General features: G+C 32.6%; 1 protein-coding gene across 1 annotated transcript; it reads right to left on the reverse strand.

Moving 5' to 3' along the window:
• Positions 1 to 2,855: 2,855 nt before the first annotated feature.
• Positions 2,856 to 8,586, reverse strand: LOC124367766. The gene is made up of 3 exons (XM_046824868.1): positions 8,246 to 8,586; positions 3,553 to 4,999; positions 2,856 to 3,011 (listed from the first exon to the last, which is right to left on the reverse strand). Exon 2 carries the CDS (start codon positions 4,987 to 4,989, stop codon positions 3,646 to 3,648), a length of 1,344 nt encoding a protein of 447 aa, XP_046680824.1. The 5' UTR covers positions 4,990 to 4,999; positions 8,246 to 8,586; the 3' UTR covers positions 2,856 to 3,011; positions 3,553 to 3,645.
• Between the last annotated feature and the right edge of the window lie 14,322 nt (positions 8,587 to 22,908).

A 22,908-nucleotide genomic window follows, 5' to 3' on the forward strand; every position in this document is an offset into this window, starting at 1 on the left:
ATTAGGTAAGTACTAATCTACCTTATAAAATGTCCTAAAACATAAGAAGGTCAGAATTTTACTCTAAAGCAGCCAAAAAGATCTATCTTAGATGAAATTTTGCTGAACAGTTCTTTTGAACTAATGTGCTAATTCCAGCTCTAAATTTTCTACAATATTAAAAAACTTTTACTATTAATTTAAAAACTGATATAAAACCTATCTTAATTCCCTTTTGATAGAAGTAGGCTCTGATCTGTGATATATATTTTCTTGATTGGAAAACAAAACAATACCAACTATGGATACAATACCCAATATCAACATACTAAGATCAAATTATATTACAGTGGCCATAGTTATAAACTTTTTGACGTTTTCTTGATCTAGGTAACATAACTAACTCGAACCATAAATGCTCATATAGGTGTAAAACCTAAGAAATAGCAACAAAGCTATGAGTAACTGCTAGTTTCTAATATTTAATTGAGAATGTCTTATGTTCAACTTTTTAATTAAGTTGTAATTATTTTTTAGTATAGTTTGGAAATTAATTAATTATTTTTCATATAAAAACCTTTGTATCACTGTATTTGTCACTATTAAAGAGAGCATGGAGAGGTAGACTTCTACCTTACCCAGCTTCTCACTGGACACGGTTGTTTCGGCTTCTACCTTAACAGAATGGGGAAGATCCCGAGTCCGGAATGCCAGTACGGGGATTCGGATTCGGACGATGCCCTCCACACCTTCAAATGTAGAAGGTGGGAAACGGAGAGAAGGGAGCTGGAGGCAACTATCGGGCGTGTTTCGCCGGAGACTCTTATAGAAGAGATGTTGTCCAGTCCCGAATCGTGGAGCGCTGTCGCTGCGTTCTGCAAGAGGGTGCTAAGGCAAAAAAGAAGAGAGTAGCTATAAAGCACCATAATAGCTCATGCCGGTGGATTTTAGAATGAAGCAATGCCCATTGGGCGAACGATGGTACCCTCTTGAAGTAGTTGCAGAGATGCGTTCCTGAGAGGGTTTCCAATGCCTGGACCGGTAGGTTTTTAGTGGGTGTGAGTCCCACACACCAGGGCGAACATCTGTCCCTGATGGTGCATAATGCATTTTCCTATCGTAAAAAAAAAATGAGATATTTCAAATATCCTCTAAACAAGCAGTGTCTTGGAGGAATCCTCTTTCCTTTTCCTTAAATTATCTTCTCTTATCTAGAAATAGGTAAATAGGTCAACCTGTCATTAATTAAGCGATATGTTGTGTTTATTTTTATGATCACAAGTTAGATTTATGTTTCTTCTTACATGAACTTGACATTGTGAGTTATAATTTGAGGAAAATTAATTATTATTATTCTGAGTTTTAAATAAAGAAAAATTCTTTCGACTTCTTTATTTCTATACTGAACACCCTGTATGTATGACTGGACAAATTGAGGTATATCTCGGTCCCATATAGCTCAACAGCAGTGTCTTATTTTACACAATAATTTTTTTCTGTTCAGATATTTTTTATGTTTTGACAATATAATCCTTTGTTAGTTTCTGTGTGTATTTTAAAGTGTAGTGTAAGTTTTTAAAATTGCCTTCTATGTGTTATTTTAATTTCTTAACTCGTTATCTGTTTTTATTTTATTTTTACGCATACATTTTTACATAATGGTCTTTTTATTGTAATGGTTATTACTGTTTATACAAAAACAAGAATAAAACAATATTACAATAAAATAAAAATATGAAAACAGTTGAATTTATGATACATATTTCCTGTATTCTTATAATACAAAGGTTATTGTGTCTTTTTCAGCACATTAAATGTGATTTAACAGTATAAAAAATATATACAGTATATTAAACCTGCCACGTAAAATAAAAAAAGTCAAATCCATCAAGGGAGAACAGGCCATAGTATTTTAAAGTTTTAAATGTAAGCCTAGGTCAAGTTATGCCTCATATTAAAGGTCTTTATTAGTAGTGCCAACTCGACTTCAAAAGAAAGACACTTTATGAATAAGACGTTTCAAGTCACATGCTCAAAGTTTGTAATTGCATTATGTTATTCTGATTAATCATGTCTTACTAATACAGAGTCAAACTATAATAGACAGTACAATAATCTACATTTATTTGCAATGGCTGCAAACAGGGATAGTAAATTAAATTTCTGTACTGTATTAAATAATAAGTGATTGGAAAAGCCAGATGGTCAAGTGGTCTAAGCTAGTCTGAGTCGTTGAGTCTGAGTGCTAGCACGGGTTCAAATCTTGCCTGTGACCATAACACTTTTTGTCAGTATTGTTGACATTGTACTGTATTGACTCTCCTTCATTCTGTTTACTGCCCCATTATGAATATTTCAATCACATCTGATCAGGATGTAACAGGCCTGATTGAATTGAATGAGAAATCATTTATACGACAGATCAGAACTCAATAAATTATTCAGATCTGATACTAATTGATCATAGAATCAGGACTGACCAGAACTGCTAAATTAGGTGTTTTAACAGAATCTCCATTAAAAATAAAAATAATGTTCAAGTTTACCATTACCAGTTATGAATTATATTAGTATAAAAAGTATTAAAAATTGTATTATTTACAACAATATATGCAACATGAGATAACTTTGTTTTGAATAATACAAATGGATAACAAAAAAAAAAAAAATAATAATAAGGTCCAATGGATGGACCTTATAAAATAAATAAAATACAATGAGTTTTTTTCTGAATTGCATTGTGTCACACACTGCAATAATAAATTTTCTATTTACCATAAATGTGTTTACAATATTACAGTTGTCTGTATTCATGTATATAGTATGCTGGGATAATTTTATGACAACTTTTAAATAAATAAAAAAACATATCTGAAAATACATTTCTTTCTTTGGCTTGTTAGATCACATGTTTTTTACATAGCGTTATTACCAGTTTATCGTAACTATTACGTTTATCTTCTCAAATTATCACAAAGACTGGGAACTCCTGGAACTCGGCAATAATCCACCAACAAACTCCATAAGCATTTCTGAAACAAAACGAAAATTCTCAAAAGAGACAATTACATATTTATTATTACTGTACCTACAACAATAAGACATTTTATTATAAATAATAAAAATTCAGAACAATAACAATTTACACATACCAAAAAAATGACCAAAAGACTAACTTTTAATATCAATAACTACACTCTATTAAACTAACAATAGTTTCAGTTTATGCAATCACATAGAAAATGTTACACTGAATACTCTTAATTGTTAACAATAATATATATTGCTCCAATAGAAACAGTGCTAATAATGTTTGCCACAAAATACAATTAATAACAGGCCCCACAATGCAGTAGCAAAGTGAAATTGCGTTTTTGTACAGACACAAAGAAAGGCATAGAGAATATGACACATCAATACAACGCATCTGAAATGAAATACTTAATTGCCAATAATTATCTCACAACCATATTCTGAGAGCAACATAAACATTTATAATTGCCACAATCTCAAACTTTTAAAACGTAGTTCTGGATAGCCCCCGTAATTACATAGTATAATATTAACAATTACCTCAGGTACTCCATTCGCTCCTTAACGTCTTGTGAAATGTTTTCATTTTTTATCAGTATCAGATAAACGAGCCTGTTGATTGTTGACCTCTGCCTATTTACTTTCAGCCTCATCAACTGAATCAAACTGTGTTTTCCTTTTACATTTAGGCATTTTGAAAGCAAGATATTGGGATAGTTGTGTTTTTAACTTTTCTTGTGGACGGAATGTAACAAGCTCCATAGGATTACCCTGTATTTTGTAACTTTTGTCAGATTCATAACTTTGCAACTGAAGAACAAGATTTGACAAAACACAATTCATATGTGACAGCACATGTTCTTCTACTTTTTTCTGTTTGGCAGATGCAACAAAATTGTTGATTACAGACATGTTGGTTTCCAATCTTGAAACAATGGAGTTAAATCTGTCGGATGCATTGTTTTCTTCAGTTGGTTGTAGGAGATGTTCATTACACTGATCCAAATCTTCATTTAATTTATGTATTCTGAAGATTGGTTTTCCCCTGGTTAAAAGAGGGTGTAACTTGGGGTTAGCACTATCTTTATTTAATCTAAGGGACATATAGAGTCTTCTAGCTTTCTCCCTTATTTTTTGTTTTGTGAGCACATTCCCTCTTCTAGTCTTGACATTTTCTCTGTTTCTGCAATCATATGTTGGAGTTATTTTTTTAAATACTTCAATTGGAGACACTTCTTCTGCTATTTCTTCGTTTGTAGAAGTTGACGTACTTTCAGGAAGTGGATTGTAGTTCAAATGTTTTGGACCGTATTGGTGACTGTGCGTCGGAAAGTATTGCAGAACGAAGGTCTTATTTTTGTCTTCCCACACCTTCATTTTGGCAATACAAAAGTGGCCTGCTTTAATTCGCCCTCTTCTCGCACATTTATTTGTTTTCCTTACGGAATGATCTTTGGCAGACCCATCGTGTTGGCAGTAATAGTACAGATTCGAAATTTTATCATGGTTAGACATACCATTTTTCTGAGTGAAATAAGAGCATGTACTTTCCTCCTCTGAATCTTTCCACTGAAGGAACTCCTCAAAAGTTTGAAATGTTTTTATGATCGGTTCTTTTACAGAAATATCTGGATGACTGTGCCTTATATGATTAATCAGAGCTGATTTGTGGTAAAATTCAAAATTACATTCTTCAATCAGACAGGGAGTTTTGCTCTTCTTACCAGTCCCATTTTCTTTGGAGAAGCATTTTTTAACGTGCACTCTGAGATTATCTTCTCTGATGCAGCCAATTTTACAATTAGGACAGTAAAACATATTGGGCTCTCTTAGATGATTGCTTGCACAATTTTTTTCATGTCTCAAACAATTGCTTTTAGATGTGAACAAATAACTGCAAAATTGACACATGTAACTTCTTGACATTGTTGTTGGTTCTTCTAGAGCATGGGCTGAGGAAATTTTTCTGGAATGCATTTCACAACATCTGAAAGAAATATTTATAAAAATCAGATAAATTATGCGAACATTTTAAAATTATAGTAAAAGTTTAATTTATCTTGTGAATTAAGAAAATTATAAAAGAAATTAAAAAAAAGAAAAAGAAAAGGTTAGCTAATAACATTACTAAGCTAGCAGAAATCTCTGTTTAGTAAATTTCCAAATCAGGGTAAAATAAGGCATTTAGGAAAAGGGTAGGCCTACTTATGCTTATACAACCACACATAATTTTGTTAATTAAAGAATCGTATAGAATATTGAACAAAAAACAAATTTTTGTTGTTATTGAATTGTTGTGTTGGTTTGTCTTATCGTAACAAGCAGAGCTCACTCGGGTGACTCGTGGGTCAGCAATCAGTTTTGCAGCTGTTTTCCAGAGCCCTATCAAGTACTGCAAGTTTATTAACCTACAAAACCAATATCTTAACTGCTGAATTGATAACTTTAACCTATGCTACTCAGGGTTATTATATTGGTCTTGCTAAAAAAAAACCCCAGCCTAACTACTAGACTGATGACTGTCATACATGTAATCCAAGCTACCCTAACCGAGGACATAGGTACAGTACATCTGGGTATGGTTAGCCTTCATCTAAAGTGGTTAGCTATAGGGTAGTCCAGTTGGCTCTCCGTTAGGGTTAAAGGTTATTTAAGTTTTTTTTCTAATTTCTGAGAACGAATATATTTGTGTACTTATGCATTACACCTATCAAACATTTAGGATACTAATTATTCTTTATTAAATACAACACAATAACACTGTTGCAAAGTCGGCTGCCACACAGACAGTCGAAAGGATATGTTATGCTTTCACTTTGCACCAATTGATCTATGCCCATTGAGATAACAAAAACCGACACAACAATAAAAAAGTGTTTATTTTTGTTAAATATGTTTCTTTAATTTGACTACTAAAAATATATGAGTAAAAGGTGGTATAGGTAAAATCCATAAATACCACAAAAAGGTTAGGAAAATCAATTTTCACAAAATACATTGTTGTGGGTACACTGAAATTATCCCCCATTAGATGTAGAAAACTAATATTTATTTATTTACATTCCCACGGTAATGTACATTCCCACAATATGTCTCTATATGTAGTAATAAATTCATATAAGCCATGCAAATTATAAAATCTCTAAAGAAATAGTCTACAAAAATGAAGTTTGAATTGTCTGTTAGGATATGTTGATAATTATTTTTTTATAATGTAGAGTACAAACTTATGTAACTCATTGGGATGGTAATGTGCGGTTAAAACATTTATTACCAATAAGATATTTAATAGGATAGTAAAAGTAAAGTAACCAGTACCAACCATTTGTAGTACCATACTACAACAATAAGAACGGTACCACAAAATCTAAGTATTAATTTAGTTTGAGCTACATTAATTTAACCAAATCTACTCTTCTTTCATTTTCAATACTTTAACAGATTTACCTAGTCGTTTTCATGATTAATATGGTTAGCTATAATAATTACATTGTGTTCTTGGATAATGTTTACTTTAGCCATGTTATTTAAAATTACCTAAAACTAATTTTAACAGTTTATTTAAATCGTATACTTTTATTTCCAGAAAAGAATTTTAGGTGGTTGCTAACCATCTATTGCACAAAAATTAAATTATTACTGTTTTAACTTTGTTCTATCTCTATAGGCTAAGTCCATTCATCAAGGAAACTGGAAGGAATAAGGATTTCTGGATGGGGGACAATAACAAACTAAGGCCGGTTATGTTTAAGTTGAGGGGATATCAAGACTGTCAACGTTTACGTGAAAAATTTAAGCTGCAGTAGGGCTATCAACTGTATATGGTAATTTAAGAGCTTTACGTTACTTTTATCTCTTTTTCGTTATTATGGTCATAGTTTATACTTCCATGGTGAGATTATTCATCGGTTTTTCCTTTTGACTTCAGTATTGTTTGCTAGTGCTCAACTTCTACGAGCATCTCACTATTGCTTTTCCTGGTTGTTTAGATTTGGTTGCAAAGCCATTTACAGAAATATTCACAGTTATTCTACTTTGTGGTGTTAGTAAAAGACTTTTTCTGCATATTTCATGTAAATGTTAGTGTAATGAAATGCACTTTTATAGTATACTACCTATTATTGTGTCAGAAAGGGCAGAGAAGACGTGTTGTTTTCTTATACTTCGTAATGTGAATTTAAATTCTTAATGTTCTTCTACGGCAGCAGTTAGCAGTCAGTGGTTTACTATGTAGAATAGTACAGTTACAGGATTGTTTATAACATTTTAGTTCTCAAGTTTTCAAATGATTTTCTATTGTCTTTTTTATTTATTTAATTTTTCCTCTTTAACAACCATCAAATATTATGAAGTGGGGGTAGGGTACGATAAGCGGACCTGGTTTTTTATATTAATATTTTTATATCATACCTAATATTTGCATCTCAAATCCTAGACTATCAATCGATATGAAAATATCTTTGGTCCTTAATAACAATCATATGTTTTAAATTAAAATATGAATTTAATATTTACAGTAATCAAACAAATTATTAAAACCAAAATTAGGAAAAACTGAAGACGACCATATTTGCTCCTCTCACAGTTACAGTTGTTTCTTTCCCACAAATTTCACATAATGAGTTTTTTTGGTACAAGTCCAACATGTTGAAGGCACAAAAAACATGACTTATCCTCTTTCAAAGCAATGTTGTAGTTTTCTAAAATTGACTGCCATTTTTAATAATCAAATGTTACTTATGTAACATTGAAATATTACCTTAAGTGTATTATTTGAAAGTGCTTACAGCTGTTGATATACATTATTTAAGTTAATTGTTCAATATAATTAATCAGTATTAATCTATTATATCAATGGTCATAAAGTCATATCATTTGCCAATTTCGATATAAAAAACCGGGTCTGCTTATCGTACCCTACCCCAGGTTTGTTTGTAATATTTTTAGTTCTTAAGTTTTCTATTGTCTTTTTTTATTCATTTAATGTTTCCTCTTTAACAACCATCAAAATATTATGAAGTGGATAAAGTAAACATCTACCCTGTTCTGTTACAACTTTGAGTACATACTTTTCTTTTAATTATGTGATTAATATCCTATGGCTTTTAAAATTAGTTCAATTGATATTTAAAAAGCATAGCAAAGTTTATTTAATCCATTAAACTACAGCAAAACGTGGGCTATTAATGATGGAAAAATTAATAACTTTTTAGTAACATAAGTATTGACTTACTTGCATGAATACAGGTGTATTAACTATGAGTAATACACTTAGGCCCTATAGTATATAAACATCTTGATAATTTTTGCAAGTAACAAGTAAGAGCAATGCACAACAGCATAAACTAGACAAAATCCATTAGAGGGTTCATTCTCTGACCTAACCTTACAAAACAAATAAGCAAATCACTACTTTATTTTTTGCTCTTTACTTATAAGAAGAGGGTTTCGAGTTCTAATTACTTCGCGAGCTCCGAGGTAAACCAATTACTGATTACTAAGTATTGTGCTTTGTTAGCTTAGCTTAACTCAATGCAGTGTCTACTAGAATTGAACTACTTCGTCAATTGTTATTCAGAGCAAACTGACGTCTTGAATTCGATCATTTATGTCTCCTGCATCATCATGATCATCTACCGCTAGATCACAGATCTTTTTTTCAACTTTTACATAAAAAAGGTTGGTACCTAGGTTTGAGAAACAACTACAAAGAGAGTAAAACGAGAGAGCTAATCTAAGGAAGGCAACATTACATTTAGACCGTTTATTTCTGCTTATAGACATATAAAGCAAATTATTTACAATTTCTAACTTCAAGTTTTGACATTGATTACAATAAAACTAGGTACCGGTTTTTGGCGCTTTCCAACCAAACTGAAAATTGAAATATTTATGATTCGGATACTTGTGATATATGTTCAAGACCCAATTTTTAAACAAGATAGTTATAATGTACTGTTGTAGAACGAGTTTTCCAGTTTTAGAAACATGAAAGAACTTTGTTATTGATAACTACGGCATTTAACTTTTATTCTTGATCGGATGTTTCAGAATATTCGAGATTGGTCTCGTCATGGAGCTTTTACAGTCATTATTTTAGGCATGTGATTATGTAAACAATTAATTAAACAAATTAATTCTTAACACAAACTTAACTGAGCAGGTTTACTAATTTATTGCGGTTGGAGCCTGATCGTCTGGAAATTAGATTTACAATCCATGTAAAATATTCTGATGGTTTATTTGAATTCAGCTTGTATAGTAAAAGAGGGCGATTCCTTATGTAACCGTCCCAGGCCGTTGAACCAAAATCGTTAAAGTATCCTTATCACTTTTGAATTTGCGCAAAAGAGCAAACTTTTACCTCTGTGAGACGGGTAGCCCAAAGTTGTTTATTAAGTAAAATAATAATGTTGTTCGGTTAACCACCAAATAATCAACTTATCTGTCTTAAAAAATAAAAATACGTTAAAGAGTTTCATAAAATACATTTAATGGATGTTGTTATACGATATTCTTCTAAATGTTAAAAGAATACGCTGTAAGTTGTTGTATAGTCATTCAGTTTCAAATCACATTCACTATCCATCGTTGCTATTGTAATGCATTAATTTTGTATAGTTTAACCTTTTATAAAGAATTATATAAAATATAGAGATAAGGATGAAGTATTTTACACTTTATTTTATATGCTGTATGTCCAGACCCGTACTCAAACCGGGTGTTTCGCACAATTTTGCGGAAACCGGACCCTCAGGGTCAACCCCGTCACATTTGTACGGAGGCGAGTGGCGGAACATGGGCAGAATATATTTTCTGAGGCTCGCTAAAGCTGAGTCCATGTCAACCACTACCTACCGAAAGACCTGTAATTGATCTCAAAAGGCAGTCACAATATATAGAGCTTGAAATTATTTCTGTCAGAATATTGGAATTTGAAAAGTATCATTATCTGGTACTACGGCGCGGAAAAAAATACTTACCCACATTATATGAGTGGTGAGAAGCCTTCGACATACATTACGAGACTATCGTTCCCACGATGCATTAAGAAAAAGTAATGCAGAGATGTGAATTTACGAAGAGTTTATTTAGATTATACGCAATGAATTTCAATGGTCGCTATATATTGTTGTTTAGTATGGCCACTAGACGCGCCAGTATTGTCTTAGAAGCGCAGTTACACTGTTAGTATTTTAAATTACCCTAATGTAACAGTACTATGCCAATATAATGGTTTAAACAATTGAGAAACAATGTTAATTTAATAATAAACTCCTTTTTATAGAAAATTATATTTTTATGATTTGTAGTACTTGTAGTAGCGATATAAAAATTCTGTAAGGGTTATAACTTTCTGTACACTTTGTGCATTCGATGTATTCATGCCCGCTTTGATAGTAGTTTGAAGTTGGTTACATTAGTTACTTATATGTGATGTATAAAGTCACAAGTAAGCTTGTCTCTACATGGGACATAAACATGTAATACAACATTTAGACCACAAAGTCTGTGAAACACAGTTAAGTATGCTACGTGGTTGATGAATTAGTGAAGATGGGAAAATTCAGCGGGTACAAAATTACAGCATTTTTGATACATTATCCATGAGATCCAGAAAGTTTACGATTGCAAGCAAATATGTCCTTGAACAAATTACAGTTTCCAATACGAGTACAACATCAAATTAATGCACCGAAGTACAATGATTAACCATATTTTCTTCGCACACTTTGAAGTTTACCGAATTTTTCGCCGAGCTACAAAATAATGAATTGCCGTTTCTCCAACTGTCTCACAGTGACCCTGACAAAATGAATTTGCAAAATGCTCTTTTCTACAGACCATTAGTGGAACATTTAATGGCTATATTACGATATCTCTAAAGACCCAATACGGAGGCAACCGAACTGTCAGCTTTCAAATCATCAATCGTCAATAATAAATATAAATTAAATAGATACGGGAGGTCGTTTTAAGATAGGAAATTCCGCAGATTCGTGCCCGTAACCGCTGCGTGATCCAATCTGATGTTTATCTTCCAATGAGAGAGTGTTGTACTTTAGCCGCAACGTAAAGTGTTCACGCAAATTGTTATCAGATTAGTTAGCCAAAAAACATGAGTCTGTGCTCAAATCAAATTGTTATTTCGGGTGAAATATCTATTACTTAAATGCTTTAATTCCTAATACATAATTAAAGCAGCAAACGGTAAACAAAAATGGTATTCGTATTACGTGAGAGTTTTGTATGGCAAGAAAAAAGATTAAACATATGAACAAATTTGAGGTACACAAACTTTGATGATTTTAAAACCATTGAAGAATCCGTAGCAAAAGTTATAAAAGTTTCCAAAGCTTAGTCTAGGAATCGAGAGCCAATTTGCATTGGTATGAACAAACAATCTAGTTTTTTGTGAAGTCGATCAAGGAGCTTACTCTAAAATAGAAGTCGATCGTCAGCCACGTTAGTTTTAGTGACAATGTAGGGTTTTGAAAAGGTTAAAAATATCAAACCACATTTTCTTCTCAGATCACATTCGTTTTTTTTTTTTTTTTTTTTTTTTTTTTTTTTTTTTTTTTTTTTTTTTTTTTTTTTTCTTTTTGCCTGTTGGCTGGCCTTTATAATCTTATAATGCGGCCACGTAGTACACTTGTTATGTCTTCTTTCTAGTTATTTGCCGTATTCACTTTTTACATATGAACCTTGTGGTTGCCGGCCAAGCTATGAACAATTACTTATTCTTTGCATTTTCCAATTCATGTGTTTTTTTTTCTTCTTTTTTTGTAATTTACTATATTGCTATTAGCTTATCAGATGTTTATTTCATTTTGTTTGTTTTCTATGAAGGTTATGTAGAGTAAAATCCATACCCTAGAACCATAATTTCTAACATGTTCTGTGTAATTTTATGGTTAGTTAGGAGAAGGAAAAACTAAGGAAATCTCTTTGATTGGATTATATGATAGTGATTTTGATATTTTTCACTGCCACTGCATGTATTCTAAGTGTTCCACAACCTAATCAAATTTACATGGTTCTACTTACTATTTTTAAAAAATCATTAATTTCTTTATAAATTTGAGTGTCTGCTTTTCGCAGCAAATCGATTAATATAATATTCGAATTCTGTTGATTGGCTTTGTATCTTGATTGATTTACTTTCTTGTAACTAAGTTGCCTGGCATAAGAGTACTTGGGACATTCCAGCAAAACATGTTCCATTGTCTCTATCTTTGCCATTGTGCAGTTTAGGCATAGCGGAGTGAAGTATTTTTTTATTCTGTATAGACATGAATTTACATTGCCATGACCAAGCCTCAATCTACTGATATTAATGATTTCCCACCTGCTAAAATTACATGATTTAAACCATGGGTATTTTGTAAATTGGCTCTGTATCTGTTTAAACCACCCAGCTTTTGAGGATTGTTGTAAGAGGTTTGTAAATTGTAAACCATAAAATTTTTTCTGGAAGGCTTTAAAATCATCAATAGGTACTGGCAGGTATTGTGTTTCCACTCCATCATTAGCTGCTTCCTTAGCTAATTTATCCACCCTTTCATTATAATGGATTCCTATATGTCCAGGTATCCACTGAATGTATATTCTTTTCTGTGTTTCCACCAACAGTTTAAAAATCATCATGATAATACCATTTTCTTTATGTCCCTTACTGCAGTTTTCCAATGCCATGATGGCTGATAAAGAGTCAGTGCATATAACTATGCTGACTTCATTTAATGGTAGAACAAACTCAACTGCTAAATAAATTGCATATATTTCTGCAGAGTAACTCGACATATACTGGCTTAGCTTAAATTTGTGTTCTATTTGTAGTGATGGAATATAAACAGCAGCTCCAACCTTTTCATTGCATTTTGAACCATCTGTGAAAACTGCCAAACAATCTTTATATTTTGTTACAAACATTCTATTTATTCCCTGATGGATTACCGCCGCATTACAGGTCTTTTTACTGTAACTTTCATTATCTATTAATGTATTAAATACTACATTTGGATTAGTCAATAAAATTGGACAGTCCAAATCCCAGTGGTTTGGTATTTTAAGTTTATGGTCAAAGTAATTATGATCCACTTCACCAATCTTATGTATGGCTTTTATATACAGAGGGATTTTCCTATTCTTCCAATAACTTGACATGCTGATTAATAGATTGAGATAATTAATTTTATAGTGTGCTGGATGTTCTTCATCATATATTATTTTGTATATGACTCTTTCTGCAATGGCAGTACGCCTCATACTTAATGGTAATGTAGAGGTTTCGGTTTGTAAAGCTATGATAGGTGTAGATTTAAATGCATCCATGGTTATCCTCAAGGCTTGATTTTGTATAACTTCAAGTTTATTTAGTAACTTTGCAGATACATGACCAAACAAAAAACTACAATAATCCAGTTTAGCCAGTATGAGACTTCTGTATACTTTAATTATGAAGTCCGGATGAGATCCCTGTCTTCCACATGCTAACAGTTTAAGGATATTTAAGTCTTTTTGACATTGGTTGCATAGGTTATTTATATGATCTGAAAATGACAGTTTATTATCTATTGTCACACCTAACAGTTTGATAGTATTTTCAGGTGTTACTTTGTGACCATTAACATAAAAATATCCGTACTGTTCATTATCATTATTTCTTTTACTTGAAAATACTGTAATATTACTTTTGGTGGCATTAAGCTCAAGATATAGTTTATCAAAGCTTTTAACAATGTTGTTGAGTGCAATTTGCATATTGTTGAATGCTGTGTCATAGTTCTTATGACAAGTGTAAAGAGATATATCATCAGCAAACTGTACTGTCTGTATTTCTTCAGGTAGGATGTTCTTTAAATCAGAGACGTACAATGAAAAAAGAAGAGGACTTATTACACTTCCTTGAGGCAAACCTTTGTAGGCATGTCTGGTAATTGTTTCATTTGGAAGAATCAGATGTAGACTTCTTCCTATGAGCCATTTACTAAAATGATGTATAAACTTTGTTGGTATACCTTGCATGTATAATTTTCTCAGTAGGAGTGGAATAGCTACATTATCATAAGCACCTGAAATGTCAAGTGCTGCAACAATAACATTTTCTCTTTGAGTTAGCGCAACCTGTATATCTGTGGTTAAGGTAAGTAAATAATCTGAGCAGCCACGCTTCTTCCGAAATCCAAATTGATTTTCAGGAATTAATTTTTGCTTGTTAATTAGCCACTCAAACCTATTCTTGATCATTGTATTCATGATCTTCATTAGACAGGAGATTAATGAGATAGGCCTATATGACTGTTCATTACCTTTATTTTTATTAGGTTTAAGAATAGCTATTATTTTAATTTCTTTCCATTGTTTAGGTAATTCCACTTTATAGTTCCATATATTATTGTAACAATTTAGCAGAATACAGAGTGCACTCATTGGGAGGTTCTTTATCATACTATATGTGACTCCATCTAATCCTGGGGATGTATCCTTTTTCTTAGAATAAATAGCATTATGAAGTTCCTTCATATTAAAACTATCTTCAAGAAAGCTTCCTTGACTGGTAATATTGATTATGGGGTAGTTAATTTCATTGACTTGAGCTACATAATCTGGAACAATATGACTCATAAATTTTTCTGCCAATTCAGTATTATTATCAAATTCATGATTGTGGGCCATTGTGTTGTTCCTTAGTTTGTTAATAATTTTCCAAGCATAGGTTGATGACTTTCTGTCACTAATCTGATTGCATAGATTAGACCAACCCTGTTTTTTCGCTTGTTGAATTACTACCTGAGCTTTGTGTTGAGCAATTTGATAATTTCTATATGTAAGTGCAGTCATATTTTGTTTAAATATTTTAAAAGACAGCCTCCTCTGAGCAACTGCCAGAGAACACTGTTCAGTCCACCAAGTTTTAGGAACAAAACCTAACTTTTCAGCAATGTTTGCCTTTCTTGCACAAGGAGTTGCCATATTTATTGCCTCCGTCATTAAGTTATAAAATTTATTTATATCTACCGATGAATGGTCAGGGATATCCGCTAACACCTGCTCTATGTAGTTTGTATACACTTCCCAATTAGCTCTCTTAACATTTCTAGTATAATTCTGGTTTAGATTTATGTTAGAATACAATTGACTAATTTGAAAGCTGATTGTAATTGGAAAATGATCACTCCCCATTGGATCATGCAATACATCCCAACTGAGCATCGTTGAGTATAACTTAGGTGAAACAAATGTTAAATCTATTATAGACTGTTGATGGTATAAAGCTGGAGCTGTGGTTGGATTATTTGAGTTTGCAAGTATGAATAGGGAGTTATTGTAATGGTTGTATATATCATTACCTCTACTGTTAGCTTTATTGCAACCCCAAAAAGGGTGGTGGGCATTGAAATCACCGCACACTAGAGTATACCCTTTATCATCAGAAAATAAATTTTCAAACCAAAATTCCTTGTTTATTTTCTTCTTGGTGCTATACAAGTTTATGATTTTAATTGGATACTTCAAATTGGTGGTGGTAATACTAAGGAGTTGGGTAGATTCTGTATTAATTTCTCTAACTACTTGAGTAGTTATGGCTTTGTGTACTATTAGTGCTATGCCACCATATCCATCAAATCTGTCTAGTCTTAGTAGATAATAATTGTTGTCAATCAACTTGTCATGATTGGTTAGCCAAGTTTCTTGTACCGCACCAATATGAATGCCCTGATTGGAAAAGAATTGCATTACCTCAGGCCATTTATGTTTCAATGACCTGGCATTCCACTGAAATACTTTTAAATTATGTATTTCCATTGTTGCTAATATTGTTAGTTTTAATAATTTAGTTTCAGTGATCTCAAAATAGATTGATGAAGGTTAAGTAAGGATGACATTATTTATTTTTAGTAAAGCTATTGCCTTTACTATTTATACCTAATTTGTTCGGTTTTTCAGGAGGTCTTACATTTTCACCTTTGCTTGTGTTATCTTTATTTATGCCTATAAGGTAAGAAGAAAAGATCTCTTCAATTTGTTTTTTTGCTGTGTTAGTATTTGATAGGTTAATTTTAAGGCATTTACCCCTTAACTCGTAAATTTTATCCTGCAAAAGGGTTTTTAATTGCTCTCTATTACTTTCATTGTCTGTTGATAGCGTAGAGTATGTTTCTTCGATGTTGTCTGAACCTGTACCTTGATTTGGCTTGTTTGTGTTACCAAATCTATTTGAAGGGATTTGTCTGGAGTTCATGTTACTACTGTAACTGAAGGTATTTACTTTAGATTTAGGTTTTCTGTATGTGTAGGCACTATAACTAGCACTATTATCATTTTCAACTAAATTACTCAGAGGTGAAAATCTATTATTAGGATGGTAGTAAGATGGTTTGTTATTGCCAGTTACAGGTAGTTCTGGATAATCCGAATCATTGTTTGTTTTAATTTTTTCTGCATAAGATTGTTTTATAAAACGGTTATCTCTTGTTATTTTATAGGTTATAGGATAGTGTGCACTAGCAGTAAAATAATCTTCCTTATTGACGCTCATTCTGTTTTTAATAAGTTTCTGCCTTTTGAACTCCGGACAAAACTTCGATGAACTACTATGTGGACCATAACAATGTACACATTTCTTAGGTTGTGAACAAGGTTCAGATTCCGAATGGAATTTGTCTCCACAATCTCTGCATAATCTTTCATTTTTACATGGTGAATTAGCCACGTGTCCGTATGAAAAGCATCTGTAGCACTGTTTAACAGGAATAACAAAAGTTTCAACCTTCATACGAACATAATTAAGTTTAATAAAATCTGGAAGATTATCTGATTCAAATGTTATTTTTACAAAGTTTGTATCAACCAAATTATTGTTTACCCTTCTTTTAATTCTATGAACTTGAATTAGAGGGTGTTCACTTACAGATTCATTTAGTATTTCATCCTCGCTTACTTCAGGTTCTACATATACAACTCCTACAGAATAAATTCTGATGGTGGGTACAAAAACATTGTAGTTCATTAATTGATGTGAATCAATTAAGTTATTTGCAGCAGTGTAATTTTTGCAAATGACTGATAGACTATTACCAGCACGTGTAATAAAATCTATATCATTGTGGTGTTGTTTGATTATTTTTCCCACTTGAAATGGATTTAGTTTGTGTTTATCTTTATGTTGAATAATTATTTCATATGGTCCTTTATTTTTAGCTGTATAGTATCTTTTGATAAAACTTTTTTTAGCATTAGTTTTGGCAGCTAACCCATTTTTATTAGAATTATACTCCTCATTGGCCTGATCTCTTTTCCGTTTTAACTCTTTACTGTCAATGTTAGCATTACTACAATAAGTGTGATCTAAATCCATATTAATGGGGTCATTTGGATTCATAATAGATTCCACGGCTTTTTCAAGCTCCAAATCATTAGTAGCCATTTGGCTTGGATTGGCTGGACCTGATTCGGACATCTCAGGTCCAGCCTAAACGTGCGCGGAATAAACTATTCTATAGGTTAAATTTGGGTGGACAGGATTAGATTATAACAATGTTTCTAAAATAATGAAAGAAGGTTAACGAAAGTAAACTATGGAAGAAGAAAGTTACAATGTAAACATAAAACTAAAATACTAGAAATATAAATATTTGAATAACGGTCTGTGAGGTTAGGTATGGATAACGATAGTTGACAACCACAAGTTAATCTCACTAACACAAACGTCGATCTTATATCTTACACATAACCCATATTATGCTAGTTCAACGATGAGCTATAATTTATTGTCTGAACAAAAATAATATTAATTTTTTAAATGAACACCACACGTCACCTGTCAGCTGTTTCGATCACATTAGTTGGACACTCATTAAAATAGGCAAGTGAAAAAACAAAACAGCTGTTCGGATAATTATTGAATGCGTAAGTTTAAGTTTGATTGTATTTATCTTTGACCAAGGAATAATACGCGAAGAGGTTGGTTGAGAGTTCTGGGACGCTTTGTACATTTCCTCTAAAACATGTGACTTCTTATGTTTCTCTGAATGTTCGGTGTTGGGATGAATCGGTTTTTAGCCACCGTTTGAAATAACTAATAATATAATATATGTACGTTTTTATCATAAAGTAGTTTATACTAAGATAGCTAAGTTAGGAAGGATTGGTTCAATGAGAATGTTGAGTTTAGCTCCATAACAAAAGACATCGATTATGTCTAAAACGTCGTAGTGCTCTAAATTGTGCACCTGATGAGACATGAGAACAACTCATCTAGATTATACTGGGCTGAGAAACTAGACAGAGCTCTTCTACAATCGTGTCTCTGATGTCGAAACGATGCGAAGAGTTCGTTTATTTCGTCGCCCCCTTTTTTATCTCTTCAGACAAACTTGGAATCCACATTCCAGGAGTCAAATCTGTGACAGTGCCAGATTTCAGACATTGCACTGAGCGAAAGATGAAATTAAGCTAGACTCAATAATCGCATAATAGCTTCAATATTGGCAAATAATCTGTTTTGGGTAAACCATTTTTGAGTTATTAATTTGTGCATGTAGAAAGATGGAAACGTCAGAGGCAATAATAGGCCGCTAGCCTATTAGTTACCTATCAGTCGAAGGTAACTAATAGTTACGCAACTAGTGACGCTACCGGTTGCTGATGAATTTGCGGTTCATTGTAGCCTATGATATGAAGCCCTTTAGCCGAAGGTAACTATTGTCACAACTAGTGTCGCTACCAGTTGCCGATGAATTTGAGGTTCATTGTAGCCTATGATCATGATATGAAGCCTATTAGTCGAAGGTACGATTGCCGATCTCTGTCACAGACCGGGCAACATTTTGTTGCTCAGAAGTGTTCTATCTATGGCATTAATTGTTGTAAATGTAGTATATTAGCCAGAGTCACAGGTGTCGACACTGTTTCTGCGCGCGCATGCGAAATCAGCTGTTTCCCTCTCTTTCTCCCAAGCGTACACTATGCTTGTGGTTTATGATTCTGATCTCAAATCAAAATAATACAATCTTATACAATTAAGTCCAAAATTATACTATATACATATTTCCCTCTTATTGCAGTTCTTCTAAATGTAATGTTAAATGTTTGAAAAACAACGAAAGGAAAAATTCACGTTATTTAGTACTTGACGTCATAGTAATAACTAATTCTAAAGTTAAATATCGATAAGTACACTTCATTAGCCGTTATGTAGTGAATTTGCAATTACATTTGAAGTAATTCGGTGCATTTAATTCATTACATTGCTCTGAAAGGTTTGTTCTTTTTAACTTGTTTATAAATAATCACGGTCTATCCTCAAATTGAATCCAATATATTTTATATCACACTAGCTGTTTCCCGCGGCTTTGCACGCTTTTCGTAAGCTTTGCCCGTGTATGTGAACTTCTGGTTTAAGTGAATTATATTTAGCCTACAACGCCGATGTAGAGTTTGCTTTGTTGCCACGATCAAGAAAATGTGTTTATGTTTATAGCCATTGTGCACGTACATGTACTTTATTATAAAGTGGTCTAACACTCAAACTTTAAGTTCAATCAGAAATGCATCTAGACAAATATACATAATAACTTAGCGCCTTCAAATAGTGTTTGGCTATGTAATATACGTAACGTCTCGTAATTGCAGTTTATAGTGTGCAGGCGCTTTGAAACCTATTATCTTTTGCAGCGCCGCTTGGTGATGAGTTACATCAATGGGCATAGCTTATAAACCTTCTCCGTGGAAAGATAAGTATACATACAAATTTTCATAATGGTCTGTCTAATATTTTGTGATTCCATAAAGGACAAAGACACAAACAGTCATTTATATATATATATATATATATATATATATATATATATATATATATATATATATATATATATAAATAACTGGAGACTGGGGAGTGTCGGATCTTATTAACTTTTATTTGATCAAATTATAATTATGTTTTAAATTTTGGTTCCTTGGTTTTCGAAGTCCGTTGATTTCATTTTACAAATTGTATTATTTTTAAAACAGTTTTTCTGTTAATATTTTGTATTTCCTCTTGTAATTTGGAATGAAGATATACAGAGACTAGAAACTGATATTTAGTGTCTCTTTTTATCAGGTGTGTTATTTTGTAGGAGAACGTGCCAATTCTTAGTGGGGTATACATTTTTAAGCACATCCTTTGAAACTCCTAGTAGTAGTAGGGTTTCACTATTTTGTTCTTGACTTATTCCATACTGTTGCTCCATGTCATGCCAAACTAAGTTTCTAGTGGACCGTTAGTTAAAACTCTGACAAAGAGAAAAAACAGTAAAAACACCCTATACAGTGTTTGATGTTTGTGCTGATATAGATAAATTACGATCTCTGCAAATCCATACTGTCACTAAAAAGTGTCACTTGTTAAAAGCTCATATGATTGTACCACAGACAATGGATACGTTCTATAGAAACGTATCCATTGTCTGTGATTGTACTCAATTTATTTATTTATTTTCTCGTTGCCATCATGGTTACCCATGAGACCAGTATAAACAAGTTCGCTAATGCTCAACCAGTTCTATGGAGTTACATACGTAATCATCAAATTTAAATATTAGTGCAAGGTATACGTCAGATTGTTTTAGAGATATCGTGCTTACTGAAAGACTAAAAAAGACACAGGCTTTCCTAACACTCAGCCAATAATCAGTTATAAACTGTAATCGAAGTTAATACAATTTCCGTAGACGTTATGAATATGATTGGTAATTCGATTTAAAAATAATGGAGCCAGAAAGATTAGCAGTTGGAATTTGGCGGGGAAGAATGATTTCCAAAATAAACGAAACCCAACGTCAACAACGAAGCGCACAAACAGCAATGCATTGTGGTCCCGAAATAATTCTCCACGTTTGGCAATGGCAGGCAGAGTATTGCTATAGCAGAGGTTTATAGCAGGATTTTGGCAAGCAGCTGGGTCTGATACTGCATGGGAGGTGAATTTGTTCCGTTCGTGACCGAATAACAGTTCATCACACAATAACAACGGTTAATGTCCCAATACTGCAACTATAACTGTGTCATAAATGGGATATACAAGGCACTGCTGACGTCTTCTCATTTGCGCAATCTATTCTAGGCTATTTTTGAAATATAAAAGCCCTATAGTTGGCATTTCTTGAGAGATCTTGGACCTCAAAACTTTCTAAAAAATAAAAAGGCCTAAACAAAAATTCAAGTTTGTGATACAAGTGTTTTAAGAATGTCAATATTATTTATTACAGTACCTTCACAAGTATATTAAATAAAATAACTAAAACAAAAAGTCTAAAATACCAATTGTTTTGAAAAATACATTATTGTTATTTTTGTGCACTTTGCAAGTTTTACTGTTATGAATATTACATATATTTAAAGAAAATTACTTTGCTTGTCATTCATTACAGTCTGTTAAACTTTTAGAAGATGGTGAAATCAAAATAAAGAAACAAATACACAAATATCCTTAAATGGTTCATTTTATATGTACCTATACCTATGATTTTCACGTAATACTAGCTTTTTAAGCAACCGTTAACCTATTATGGTAAGATTTTTAACATGCTATATTTATATAAAGTCCAAAATTGAGTGTCGTTAAAAACCTTAATATTAAGCTCCAGAAATTATCTGTGATTGGTTTTGGCGAGCATCGTTACCTGGGTTCTTTAGCATATTCTTAGTAATTATTAATGGTAGTTTTATTAAGTGTGTTTTTTTTAAGGAGAGCGTGAGGTGGAGTGGACGCACAGATGTTTTGTTATCATTCTTTTATTTTGCGTGCCACAACGTTTGGTGTATTTCGAAAGCAGTGTAGTTAGTAGGTAGTAATGAGTTAGGGTGGCGTAATCGGGATTTTGTTGATATTCTAGTTTTGTCTTTTCACGTTAGAATTCCTATGAAGAGTTCCTCAAAGTAATCAATATCACGGATATACTGTGTATTGTTTTGAACATGCATGGTTTGACGAGTTTCTATCGTCTAAGGTCGCTCTAAGGTTGAATGCAAAATTTTAAATCTATAGCTCGTTCCATTCTCTAGATGTCCTGCGGACAGATAGACAGACTTATAATCATACAGAAAGAAATGTTTACATCCTTCCGGCAGACAAAAGACGAAAGACAAAATTGCGTCAGCCCACGAGACATCCATCAAAGATACTCAGCCAAATTCCATGATTGCACATCCACCATCATAGAACTCACTCTTTTATATGTAGAAATTAAGTCTCATGAAAATTCCAAATTATACAGATGAAATATTTATTGAGATATTTTGCCGTATAGTTCACATTTTAGTTTAGTAACTTAGGTTTTACAGCAGTGTTCAAATAGAAGTTCCGGTAAGCTGGCGAGGATACCACAACGTAAGAGTGCGCTAGAGTCAATTTTGTCTCTGACTTTTAATATTGACTCCATTCTATTGTATATTATTACTCTATGAAAAAAGTATTGTTGTTATAATTTCATATGACTGCTCACGTTGGTTTACAGATTTATTAATTCAGCTACTATCTAGTTTCCATCATGGTTACCCATAAGAATAATGTAAAACTATTCACTAACACTCAGCCAAATCCAATTTTATTGGCATGCACAATCAGTTAACTCAGTGTTGATCATATCGATATGAAGCTTCATGCAAAACGTCAAGTTCGTTTTGGTATCGTGTGGACAGACAGAAAGATGGGCAAAAAATACATTTTCCAGCCCCAAGAGTGATAGGCTTCGCTCAACAAGATAATATTATAAATCAATCAATATTAAGTGAAATATTCATAACGATCACTGTTAGTACTGATTAGTTGTTTCATCGTGTAAGTCACACAAAGCCCCACAATATGACAAGGATTGCTAGGATGGTATCGCGTGGTAATGAACGGTTTCT

Source organism: Homalodisca vitripennis, chromosome 8, assembly GCF_021130785.1.
Source record: "Homalodisca vitripennis isolate AUS2020 chromosome 8, UT_GWSS_2.1, whole genome shotgun sequence".
NCBI classification, from domain to species: domain Eukaryota; kingdom Metazoa; phylum Arthropoda; class Insecta; order Hemiptera; family Cicadellidae; genus Homalodisca; species Homalodisca vitripennis.

Excerpts from the sequence above, each read along its gene's own strand:
- LOC124367766 (XM_046824868.1), bottom strand. The coding sequence starts at position 4,989 with ATGCATTCCAGAAAAATTTCCTCAGCCCATGCTCTAGAAGAACCAACA.